The 13,325-nt window shown below is 32.9% G+C and overlaps 1 protein-coding gene across 1 annotated transcript in view; it reads right to left on the bottom strand.

Annotated features, from left to right (window-relative positions):
• Positions 1 to 1,365: 1,365 nt before the first annotated feature.
• Positions 1,366 to 13,325, bottom strand: part of LOC145248127 (sphingomyelin phosphodiesterase-like) — an 86,461-nt gene continuing 74,501 nt past the window's right edge. The window contains exons 12-13 of the mRNA XM_080109938.1: positions 7,534 to 7,628; positions 1,366 to 1,567 (exon numbers count right to left, since the gene is read on the bottom strand). Of these exons, the coding sequence (XP_079966064.1) occupies positions 1,471 to 1,567; positions 7,534 to 7,628 (192 nt within the window). The 3' untranslated portion in view covers positions 1,366 to 1,470. The remainder of the gene's footprint in view (positions 1,568 to 7,533; positions 7,629 to 13,325) is intronic.

Genomic DNA, 13,325 nt, shown 5'->3' with positions numbered 1-13,325 from the left:
TTTTTTTACGAAAATAAAGCATCATAAATTGTAAGAATAAAAAAGAAAAATCAATTTTTACAGGAACATTACGAAAAAAAAAAGTCCGTAAAGTTTGTATTAATAAATGCAATATAACTCAGAGAAAAATTAATTTCTCAAACTACCGATATTATCATTGAATTAAGCATTGTTTACTTCATATTTTCACACAAAATATTATAGATTACATGTTTCGCATAATTTTTATATCTAAGATTCTAATATTTTCCTTGTTTGAATGAATGTGAAACTTTCGGTGCAACATGATTTTTATATAATCTTGAAAAATAGTTTATTATTTCTTTAATTTAAAAGCAGAAACGTAGAAAAATAATTAAATTAAAAAATGGTAAAAATTATACAAGCGTTCATGATAGGAATGGACGAATGCACGACTGGGGAAAACAAAGAAAACCATCACTCGCTACCCCCCCCTTAACTACCTGACAACATTTTCAGACAGTCTTTTGACTTTGTAACATGTTGAGCTTTCAGTAATACACACTTGGACGATCTTTCGTTTGTTTTGATTCTGCAAAGCCAGAATCTCTTGCTTTTGGGGGCTAATTAACCTATTTTTTTGTACACACAAGGTACTTCTTTTTAAAAATTTAATTCAATATCTTAGGACTTCACTTTATCTTTGAAATAAACCCAGAAAACTAATATTTATCTTTCAAAAGATTTTTACAATGAATTTATTTAACTTCAAAATTTAGCTGAATTTGTCATCTTCTGAATGTCTCCGTGAAAGCATCTTTCATTATAACTTTTTTTTTTCTCGTGTAAAAATAGTTTTTTCTCTTTGGAAATTAACTTTAGGCTTTAATCTTTCAAATACAATCAAAAAGTAGTCGGGAAGCTACAAAAAAATTATGATAAATCGGCTTTCAAAACTAGGTCCCCCTATTTTTTTTTTCTGCCATTTTTGCCCGTACCTATAATAACAAATACATATTAAGTAATCAAACTTGTTTATCCACTATCTTGGATTCGGAAATATTTGCAACAAAGGGAAGTAACTCTTAGTTACTAGTGTTTGTCACATCTTTCTTGTCCAAAAAAAAAAAAAAATAATAATAATGAATGGGGGGGGGGGGATTGGAGTCCAGAATTCCTCTTATATTAAAAAAAAAAATGAAAACATAGAAAAGTCTGTATGATGGGCGTACCCATGATGAAACGAAGAATATCATATTCCAAAAAGCACGTAAATTTATCAAATAGTTTGATTACTGAAGAAAAGTAGCAGCGTCAGGTAAACAAAACACATATAAAGGAATGCACGAATATGTAAAGAACTGATTTTTTTTGTTATTGAAGACATAACACAAACGCACAACATGATAATTAAACTTGTTTATTTACCATTTGGGATCCGTTAACACCTTTTCATAAGATAGATCAAGAGGAAGTAACTCTTGACTAATAATCTGCGACTTGTCATAATCAGCATGTGATCGTATGACCAAAACGAAGTGAGCACAAAAGATTCTTCTTGCATTTGGCATTGCATTCTTTCACTGGGAAAGACTTGTTGCGGTTCCTGTAAAATAAATAAATGTTTTCTCACTAGTTCCGACGTGGCTAAAAACAAAAAAGACGATGCTTGTGCAGTATACGAGTTTTTTGAACAAATACATTTCATATAAAAAAAACAAAAAACCCTATCACATACTTACATGTCATGTGAAAATTGATATAAATTCCAAAAAGATGGTCCAGTAGAAAAATAATTACAAGTAAAAATACAGTTTATTGAATTATCGAGTTTTATCGTATGTTGTTTTTTTTTTTTTGTTTTTGTTTTTTTACACAGTGGTCACCACTTATCAAGGCCCGGAAGCCACTCAGGGATAAGGATTAACTGTTTGAATGTAGAAGAGTTGTGGGACTAATTCAGTATGAGAAAGTAACTTATCACTCTTGTGTTCCCTGAAATCCGCCTTTGAAAAAATAGAAAATGTCTAACCACTTTTTTTTTTTCTTTTCAACGATAGATCAAACGCATTTTCTACTGTATTGTTATTTTTTTTTCTTTTGTGATTTTCGGAATTTATACTAATTTCGACATGACATATTTTTGTAGCAGAGTGTGGTCATGCATATGAAAGCTGTATGCAGTGATCAAGCTGTGTGTGAAGTGACGTCACAGCAAGGAAAAAGAGAGATTATAAAAAGAACGTGTGCACAGACCGATGATGACGATCAAGATCACGTTAGAGAGAAAGACAGACAGCGATAGATGTGCAACACAAGAGAGCGACAGGAAAAGATGCGTGCTAAATATGGCCGGACAAGAAAGTACCTGTAAATTAAGGCTGTTACTTAACTGTAAAAATTGAGTTGGTTTTTTGTTGTTGTTTTTTTTAGTTTGTTGTCTCTTTGAAACAGTGTTTACAGGTTAACGTGTGGGTAAAGTTACATTTTTATCTCTAATGCGTTTGTTCAAAAACCTGGTATACTGTACCAGTGCCAAAAAGACATTTATTGGGTCAATGCTCAGAATAGAATGGATTACAAACTTTGGATCGTTCCTTACCTCCAAAGTTAGAACAAATTAAGACTCAATTAAAAGATTATCTATAATTTTTTGTGGCCAAAAGATATTTTCAGGGAATCAATTCTTATTTCAGTTATGTAAATTTTTTTGAATTGAAAACAAAACACACACTCGAGTCACATTATTTTGTATGCTTTCTTTTCTCCATGACAAAATGTTCGTTATTTCACCTAAGTCACCATAGTCCTTTTCTTTTCTTTTTCTCTCTAACCAACAATAAAATCACATGTGACCGAAGCAGCATTCGAAAACAAAAGACTATTTATCCCATAAAAAAAAAAATGATGCAATTTTTGAAAGATGTGGCACAAGGTCAAAATGGATGTGGGAGGAAGAAAGTAGGAGGTCAGAGGTCGTCCACTTGGTTTTCAGGGGTCGTCCACTTGGTTTAGTTCCAAGCAACATAATACCACATTTACTCTATGGATTCAAATTACGTAAAATATCTCCAGATGTTTTGATGTACAAGTATTTACACTGTGTGTGTGTGTGTGTGTGTGTGTGTGTGTGTGTGTGTGTGTGTGTGTGTTTAAAGGTCAAAATGGATGTGGGAGGTAGGAAGTAGGAGGTCAGGAGTCGTCCACTTGGTTGGTAAAATATCTCCAGATGTTTTGATGTACAAGTATTTACACTGTGTGTGTGTGTTTATTTAAAAAAATGTTCTAAAAGACAGTTCATTGTGTTTGAGAGACAATTCATGGTAAAAGGGAGTAGGAAATCACAAAGCTTTTATAAATAAACACCTCAAAACAAAGGAAACAATAATAATAATTAAAAATAAATGAACCAAATAAAATGCCAATTATGTTTGTGTTAGTGGTGACCCTCCCAATTTATCCAATATCTGAAATGCTCACAGTTTTCCCGGCTATCACCAAAAACAAGAGAATCATTTTCTAACTGGGAGTGGGCAATATCTAAGAAACCAGGATGAGCTCTTTTTGGGATGTTCGGTGACTTCCAAAATAAGTAGCACTGAGATGAGTCCAGGATAAAACAATATTTGTGGAAGGGGCATTCTAGAGGTATACTAAAACCTAAAATAAAGACTGGGAGCCAGAACACAATCTTACTATGAGCTAAGGGACTGATTTTTCATGGGATTGTCATTTGATTTTGTCAAAGCCCTAAAGTCGGCATGTACCATGCCTAAGCAGGTGTTATGAAGGGACAGACCCCAGTAAGTAAGAAGATAAACTAGATAAGTTTGAAAATGATATTTGGAAAAGGTTAGAATCGAACCCAGTAAGAAAAGTTAAAAAAGAATACATATTGAAATCCTAGGAATGCAGAACGATCGTCATTGTTTTTGCAAATAACAAAATATTATTTATGTCAGAGATAGATATTTCATTTAGGGGTGCAGTTGATTGTTCATTCTTTTAGAAATAACTGGATATTAAATATGTCAGTTAAAAGAATGGACAATACAAGATTAAAAATAGGTTAGATATTGAACAATTAAAATTGGGAATTCTTTTGTTTGCCAAAAGTGTGTTTGGACATGCATAGGTAAAATCCATGTGGATAAATTTCACATGGAACAGCAGGCCTCTGGCGACAGCAAGAAAGGAGATTCTCAATATACTGAGGCAGGGTTCGAGGTTAGAATCAATCAGAATCAGAATCAAAATCACAGTCACAGTCACAGCCAGAGAGACTTAGAGAGAGTCGGTCAGACTGGAAGCTGATACCCCTTAGAGGCGAAGGGGGGAAGAGGAAACCATGTAGTCGTAAAAGCTTGAATCCCTGACCATCATCATCATCATCATCATCATCATCATCCGGCTGGTATGAATAAAGAATCATCTATATTTGTAAACTCTTGTCTTCGTTTGTTGTCGTCCCACCCAAAAAGGAAAAGGTAAATGTATTTTGTTTATCATCTTAAATGAACAAATGAACCGCGATTGACTCCTTGGTTTACGAAGGCATTCAGCCAAGTGGTCAGGGATGAGGCTGAAAAAAATACTTTCAATCGTAGAGCCTCACAAAGATATCTCTATCAAAGTTCTGCTTCAGAAAGCCAACCTTTCGGCTTGTTTTATTATTTTTTTTTTTCCTTCATTTTCTTATACCAATTTATACGTTTTTCTTTTGTTTTTCTCTTTTTAAACTTTTCAGTGTGAAACCTTTTATTTCTTTCTATCTGATTTATGTTTTTTCTTTCACTAAGTGAGATGTCATCTATATATATATAAGGCAAAATGTATGTTAGTGTGTGCACATTTTTTTGTATGTCTGGTAAAGGCTTTTTTCACCGGGATTCTTGGGAGGTGGGGGGGGGTACTATTTCTTAGAACTTTTTATATACCGTCTAAATCATAATATCTAGGATTTGTGAACGCGTCTAGATTTATTTACATCGACATTTATAAGATTCAGGCTATTTCGCTGTGTCGCCTATCTGTTCAGCTTCTTAGTATAAATAAAGTGAAACTAAATTCAAACGGCGTGCGTTCTCGGCTTTTGTGCCGGAACGTCCAGAAAGCAATTAGCTTTTGATCAATGCAGTGGAAACCGTCATCTCAGACAACTGCTTTCATTTGGACACCCCCATTTTTTATGGGGAGTTGGTTTTTAACCCAACATCTTGGGGAAACAAAACCAAATCAAACTTGATGTTTGACCTAATTCACTTTTTAGCTAAATCATCACTTTTTTTTTTTTTTCGCTTTTGCCACAAGGATTTGAGTTCGAGCCTCCGCTGGACCGTTCGTATTGCATCACATTCGTTTTTTAATTGTTTTTTTTTTTTTACAATTTCTTTTTTTAGTAGTTTTAACATTATTTATTTTTATAATATTTAAACAGGGTTATTACTTCGCTTTGTTTTCATTTTACACCCACCCACACACGCCTCTAAACACCCGGGCAACGCTGGGTACCCCCGCTAGTCTATATATATATATATATATAAAAGGCAAAATGTGTGTTAGTGTGTGCACATTTTTTGTATGTCCGGCAAAGGCTTTTCGGGGGAGGGGCACTCGGGGCTGTTACTGATTCTTAGAACTTTTTATATACTCGCTAGATTATAATATCTACGATTTACAAAAGGAGATCATGTATATCTTTTATTTGAGCGACTTTTACACGCTATTTTTGCGGTATTTCCGGGTCTCCGTGTTTTTGTTTGGCTTTTCCATATAAAAAAGCGAAACTGAATCTGTAACAAAGGCATTACCTGGCACCTGTGCCGGAACGTCCAGAAAAGCAATCAGCTTTGATCAATGCAGGCAAAACCCATCATATCAGACAATTGCTATTCATTTGGACACTCCCCTTTTTATGGGGGAGCTGGTTTTCCCCAGAATCTTGAGGGGAAACAAGCAAATACGCAGAAACTGGCTTGCAGCCAAAGTTAAGTGCGTGATTTCATTCCCCTATGGCGTGATGTTTGACCTCATTAATTTTACACACGTGTCACTTAACTTTTTAATCGTTTAATTTCAACCCTTCTCAATTTTCTGCCCAGTTAGCATCGGGGTAAGTTATCACGCTGTTTTTTTTTTATCCGTCTTCACCTCAAGGCTTCAGGTTCGAGCCTACCTACCTACCCAAACTTTTTTTTTTCTTTTACACATCCAAACACTCGGGCAATGCCGGGCACCCACACTAGTTTATAAAATAAAGGGCAAAAATCTGTTTAAATGTATATATATATGTATGTATGTTTGTATGTCTTGCAAACTTTCGACAGAGGTGATGTATTTTCATGAGATTGGTATCGTTTTGAAGCTCGACCCTTTGGATCACAAAATTCGAAAAATTGGCTAAAAACATTAATTCCTTCACCCTCAACTGAGCACTTTTCTACAAGGAGGGGTCGCTTTTTTCGCCGATATTTTTGAAAGTCATCCCCTCTTTTCGATTGACTAGCCTTAATTTAAACCTACGTCACTTCCAGTTTGGCGATGGGCGCAACAGCAAAGATGTCACGTTTTTTTTTTCACATTCTTTTCCTCCTTTGCAGTACGAATTCGAGCCTGCCTGCCTACTACCACTTTTTTTTTTTTTTTTTTGCTCAACATACACTTCCAAACACCCGGGGAACGCCGGGCACTCAGGCTATTTTATAATATAAATATGAATATTAGTGCAAACACTGGCGGAGCATAATTTTTTTCTCCATAAGGTTTGATAATCTATTATAATAAAGTTGTATTCTTGTTTGTTTATTTGTTCACAATTTGGTTAATGTATACAAAAGGTACACCGTTTCACAAATAGATTTTATTACTGGCGGACTCAAATATGCATTTTATTCCTACATCATTTCTATATATACTATTTAATCACATGGAATCAGCATTCAAAAGGTTATCTCATTTGCATATTACATTAAAGAAAATCTGTTTTAATAATTATCTCTAAATTCGTAATGGAAATTAACAATAGAATTGTGTTAAGTATTCTATTTAGAAATATTATAAAGTTGATTCAATTTATTTTTAATTTAATTTACATTTAATTAAATTTATTTTTGATTATTATAACCAACATCATCTGCATTTAAAAACAGAAGTACGTTTTCATTTAACCTATGAGTTATTTCCCTTTAAAATATGAGATTTTATTTCCCTGTTTGAATTTCATAGATGAAGATGAGTGTGTCTTATGCTTCCAAAAATCCAAAACATGGTCAACTTTCAGGAAAATCATAACAACTTAGGATATTTGGTGCATCTTAAATAATGTATGAATAAACCCTCTGCTCAGCAATTTGTTTTTTATCTGGCAAGGCTGGGTATCCACAGCTAGTAATAATATATATATATATATATATATATATATATATATATATATATATATATATATATATATATATATATATATATATATATATAAAACAATAAATAAATGCCAGACTATAAAAAGAAATGCTAAAGAAAAATTAAAGTATGCATACTCCTGGGAAGAGTCAGGTCGGAATAGCTAGTACATACCTGTAAAAAAGTTGAAACAAATTATTATCAGATTCCATATTTTGAATAAATCTGTCCCAATCAGATGGAAGTAATGATGACATTTTGTATGATTTCTGTAAAATAATGACAAAAAAAGTACAATTAAATAACAAAGTGGAACGATATAGTTGCTGCCCTAAAGAAAATAGCTTTATTTTAAAAGTTTTATTGAAAAAATCAATTCACGTAACTTGATTATGTAGGAGAGCTGACATCTATTGAATGTAGCTACCTTCAGTCATAATCACCGCCTTGATACAGATCCAGAATTGGAAACATGCCTTTTCCACAAGTGCTGGCAGGAACTCAGCGAATACTCAGTGGATGGCAGCAACCAGGCTGGCTTTGGTGTTATGGGAGGTCATGTTGGTGATGTTATCGACGTATGATCAAACGAAGTAGTCCAGCAGGTTCAGGTCGAGGAAGGAGGGGGCTAGTGAGAAAAGGGTACAAAGTCGTAGCACTCCTTCTGAAGCCAAGCCAAGGTCTCTTTGGACTTGTGGGCTGGCGCTGAGTCCTACTACTACACGCAGGGTCTTCCAGCGGCCACTTGATTTCACTAGGGGATCACCACACTCTTTAGCACATCAAGGTACACTTTGGTGTTGACTTTCAAGCTGACTCCAAAGATGTGAGGTGGCATGATGTGGCCCTCACTTGAAACCACACCAAAGACCATAACCGTGCCCCGAAACTTTGTTTTCATCACCCTGGGCACATCCTTGTTATTTATGGCAATCCAGCAAAGCATTTTGAGGGTGCTGGCAATGGTCCTGCTGTGATAACTTTGATTGGTAGAGAGCATGAGTTGTACAGCAGTGCATCTCTGATCTCGCTTTCAGACATGATAGAAGGCTCCTATGGCTCTTGGGATTTGTACACAACTGGCCAACTAGTAGATGGTCTTCAACAAAAAAAGAAAACTGGTTTTCATCAAGCGGAAATGGAATCATGTCTTTTCTAGGAAAACCATTTTACTGCTCCATCCTGTAGATACTTCATAAGAAATCATTTTCATCTGTGTAGTCTCTGCTGATTGTGCTAGAAAGGATCTGCCAACCAGCTGTTGTTATTCCTTTAGCTTGTATGATTTCCTTCCAGTGTGCGATCATCTGCTCCTCTACCTGTGCAACAACAAACATCAACTCCAATAAATGATAAATGTCAACAAAAAGAAAGAGGAAGAAAAGGGGAAAAAGAAAGAAAAAGGAAAAAGAAAGTCAAAATGTAAAAGTAAAATAACTAAAAAAAAAAAACAAAAAGAATAAAAATGAAGAAAGTGAAAACATATAAAAAAAAGAATAATGAAAACAAAAGAACAAAAAAAGTTATTTCCTTTAAATTTGGTGACACAAGAGAAAAGTCACTTCTTTGTTGTTGTTTGAAATATTGTGAATAAGATGTTTGTTAATTTGCATAAATTTATTATAATTTATGCTTTTTGAACTCTTAAGGGAAGAGATTCTATATAAACTTGTAATGTTCTACCAGTATTTGGCTTAATTTTTGATTTTTAAACCATTATTGATGCTCGAATATAGTTCTAATTAGATTACAATTTTCTTTTTCTTTCTAACATGACAACCATGTACAATGAAGATCAATCTCTTCATGGAAGCTGTGCTAACAAGCTACCATCAATGATGTAGAAAACTGATTACTAAATTTAAAAACTTATTCTAATATCCAACAATACAATATGTATGTATGTACGTATGTTTGTATGTATGCTCTAGAGAAATGAAAGCAGGCCCACAGCAATCTGGAGCAAAAGCTTCACAAAGGTTTAATTGATGACCTTAACCATTACACACAGAGCTGGAAATGCGACAACACTTGTGAATGAGTGCTTTTGTCAAAAGCTGGCTACGTCAACCACCTTAAATCACACAAAACTCTTGTCCAGGTCAACTTTGCACCTATTAGTCTGAACCAAACAATCTGTTTAATATTGTTGCAATATTTTGGAGTGATAATGGGGTATGATCCCACACAGTCGGACGATTCTATTTATAAACGATGCTGCTAAGAACTGACGAATCAAATAAATTCACGTTCTGCTACCAACCAATCAGAAACCAGAATTGCTTCATAAATATTAAATCTTTTCTGGAGCAATTTCACATGTTCTTTTCCCGGGTTTCGACACGGTAAGAATATTTTGTTCTGTGGAACTGTCTACTACAAACAAGTCACCTACCAGGACTTGTGTGTAACAGCGAACTATCTGAAACTGTTCTGAAACTCAAAATGGCTTACACTTCTAGATGCAGCAAAGTTTGCAAGTCTACTGCTGTTTTAAGGAGACATGTTGTTGTTCATAGGAATACGCTTCAACCTCTAGAGGAAGTCAAATCGATGGAAATTGCTCAATTTGTATATCACATATGCTCCAAGATGTGTAAATCTGCGGCGGGAGTGCAGGGTCATCTGAGATGTCATGGACGACATGATTGGGAGAACTCAGTGTAACACCGATCATCTGGTTGATTGGTTGTTTTTGTTTTACGGCATATCAACCCTTTTCGGGTTATTTAATGCCGAATCCAAAGATTTTGAAGAAAAATTTTTTTAATAGAATATATTTGTTGTTTTCATGTCGGTTTCTATTTAACCCATAGTTGGGACCCTAACAGGTACTACCACTCCGGGTCAGAGTGGACCTGGGAGCAATGGTAATTAAAGGGTGGCTCCACACTCCCCAAAGCTCACAAGCTGGGGCCTCACCACTGGATATAGTTCAAGGTCATATCCAGGACCCCCATTGAGGGACTTTTACTCTCTGCAGGGGGGCAGTCGGCATATTCTAATGCCCCACCAACAGGGCCAACCGATCATCTGGAAAGATGCAGCAATCATCATGCATGTATGTATCTTTATTTTTACAAGCATTTTAATGCACAAAAAACTTATGCAGATAGGTAGAAGAATAACTTACCTTGCCTTTGGTAACATTTAGTTGTTATGTATTTATTTTTTTTATCCTCTTTTTTGCTTTGTTGACTAATCTGGAAAATCATTCAAACGACTTCCTGATAAGAAAGTAACCTGCACTAAACGATGTAGTCTCAATGGAAAAAACTGTTACAAATAGTTAAAGACATATCAGAAGCCTATATTTACTTTTTGATTTATTTTTTAAAAGATATACTGACCGAAACAAGGGTGCTTGTGTAGATTAATGATCTTTGAAACTAACGCATTTCAAGTGAAAATATCATTACGTACTTGTATGCTGGGTTGAAATTAGTATGAATTCCAAAAAATTACGAAAAAGGATCCAGTAAAAAAATGATTACAAGTAAAAACAGAATCTATCGAATTATCGAGTTTTATTGTATGTTTTAATGTGGAAGAGTTGTGCAACCAATTCAGTATCATAAACTGACTTATTTCTCTTGACTTCAAGTGACTTAAATTAAGGGTCTGCCATTTTTTAACATAAAATGTTAGAATGTAATTATGAGTGATTTTTTTTTTTTTTTTGTTAAATATACATCTAGCATATTTTCCACTGGATCATTTTTCATAAAGTTTTTGAATTTATACTGATTTCGACATGAGATGTATGTCTATAATAATGTTTTCACCTGAAATGCGTTGGTTTAAAAGACCACCAATCTACATAAGCACCAAAACGACTAACGGTATGAAGACATTAGAATGGTTGGCAAGTAGGAGAAAGGTGTATTAAAATACAAGGAAGAATGTGATGAAAACAGTGACCGGCTAAAAGGAGTTTTCTTCAGTTACTTCTCTTGCATTTATATATAACTTTTTTATGGAAATCGCTCGCAACTAGGCATGAAGTCACTTGATGTAAGGAATTAACAAATTCTTAAATTTATATGCGGAAGCGATCTAAAGTGTAAAATATTGTTTGTTTGTTTGCTTTTTTAGGCTGTTTACATATAATCGCCTAAAAAAACTAAAATGTTATGGCGTAGCATTAGGTGCGTCTTAAACTTCGTGAAAAATATTGAATAATTCGACCCCCTGCCTTTCCAAGCTCATAACTACTCGAAAAATGTAATTCAAACCCTTTTTTTTTTTTCAATTAAAGGAACAAGGACCAAGGTTTTATTAAAAAAAAATACAAACAACGTGGTTTAAAAATAAAAAAAGGTGTTAAACTTCGGACTTTACAGGTAAATTTCCAAAAAACTGTTATTTTTTTTGTTCTAAATTAGAATATATTATTTATTGATCTTTTATTTTCAATTTGTGATATATAAAACTTTGGTACATAAATTAGTTATTTTCTTTTTTAATAGTCATTTCAAAAAAATACTGAACTCGTAAAATTCAATTAATTTCATTACTGTTTTTTAAAAATAAAAAAAATAATATTTCTATTACTTTTTTTTATACAACTTTAATAGTTTATTTTGGAAGTATAATCTATAAAGAAAATAAACAACCCACTTTTAAAAGAGAAATTACGAGTTTTTTTATATTTTATTCGCAGTTTCGTGTTAGGTGTGTTAAAAATTCCTACAAAAATTCTGCTACACCTAGCGTAGCATGGGATACAGGCACTAATTTAGACATTTTTAAAAATCTATTTATATTTTCAAACACTTATGGTGGTAAATTTACGTGTAATTTACTAGAATTGCTTCCCTTATAAAACACTGCCAGTATATTTAAAAAGGGAACTAACTCTGTTTGGTCTAAACTGAATATTTTACGAGTATAAATTAGAAATTAATAAAAGCGCAGACAATTTTCTGGGAGAAAAACGCCAGAGTAAAAAAAAAAAAAAAAAAAATATATATATATATATATATATATATATAGAATACAAGGCTTAAAAAAAAATTCAGATGCCAAAACAACCATATCTCGTTTTACTATTTAACTTAATTTTTTCCTTACTTTATGCTCCAAATTTAATTTAAAATAAAATGAAACTTTGTAAATTCAATATACATGTCAGCAAATTTTTGTAGGAATTTTTGACACCCCTAACACGAAACTGCGAATAAAATATAAAAATATCGTAATTTATCTTTTAAAAGTGGGTTGTTTATTTTCTTTATGGATTATACTTCCAAAATAAAATATTAAAATTGTTTTAAAAGTAATAGAAATATTTTTTTTTATTTAAAAAAAAAAACAGTAATGAATTTTACGAACTCAATATTTTTCAATTTTTAAACTTTAAAAATCTATCAAAATTTTTCTATTGATTCTATTTTTACGATATTTTCTGGGTCAATGTGAAATTTTATGCTCTTTCCAATAAACCGAATATAATATTTTAGACAAACGTTTTTTTTAATTCACGCCTCCCCCCCATTTTCAAGTGTCTATTAAAAAGTAAATAATTAATTTACTCACCAAAGTTTTATATATCACAAATTGAAGAGAAAAGTTCAATAAATAATATATTCAAATTTAAAACAAAAAAGTAGTGTTTTTTTAGAAATTTACCTGTAAAGTTCGAAGTTTAAAACTTTTTTTTTTTAACCACGTTGTTTGTTTTTTCTTTTGTGTTTTTTTTTTAATGAAACCTTGGTCCTTGCTCCTTTAATTAAAAAAAAATTAGGGCTTGAATTACATTTTTTGAGTAGTTATAAGCTTGGAAAGACAGGGGCTCGAATAATTCACGCCTCCCAGTTTGAAATGTCTATTAAAAAGTAAATAATTAATTTACTCACCAAAGTGTTATATATCACAAATTGAAGAGAAAAGGTCAATGAATAATATATTCAAATTTAAAACAAAAAAAAAGTAGTGTTTTTCAGAAATTTACCTGTAAAGTCCGA

This window comes from Euprymna scolopes, chromosome 26 (assembly GCF_053919585.1).
Source record: "Euprymna scolopes isolate OS-2025 chromosome 26, ASM5391958v1, whole genome shotgun sequence".
Taxonomy (NCBI): Eukaryota; Metazoa; Mollusca; class Cephalopoda; order Sepiida; family Sepiolidae; genus Euprymna; species Euprymna scolopes.
This window is presented reverse-complemented; position numbering and strand designations above follow the sequence as displayed.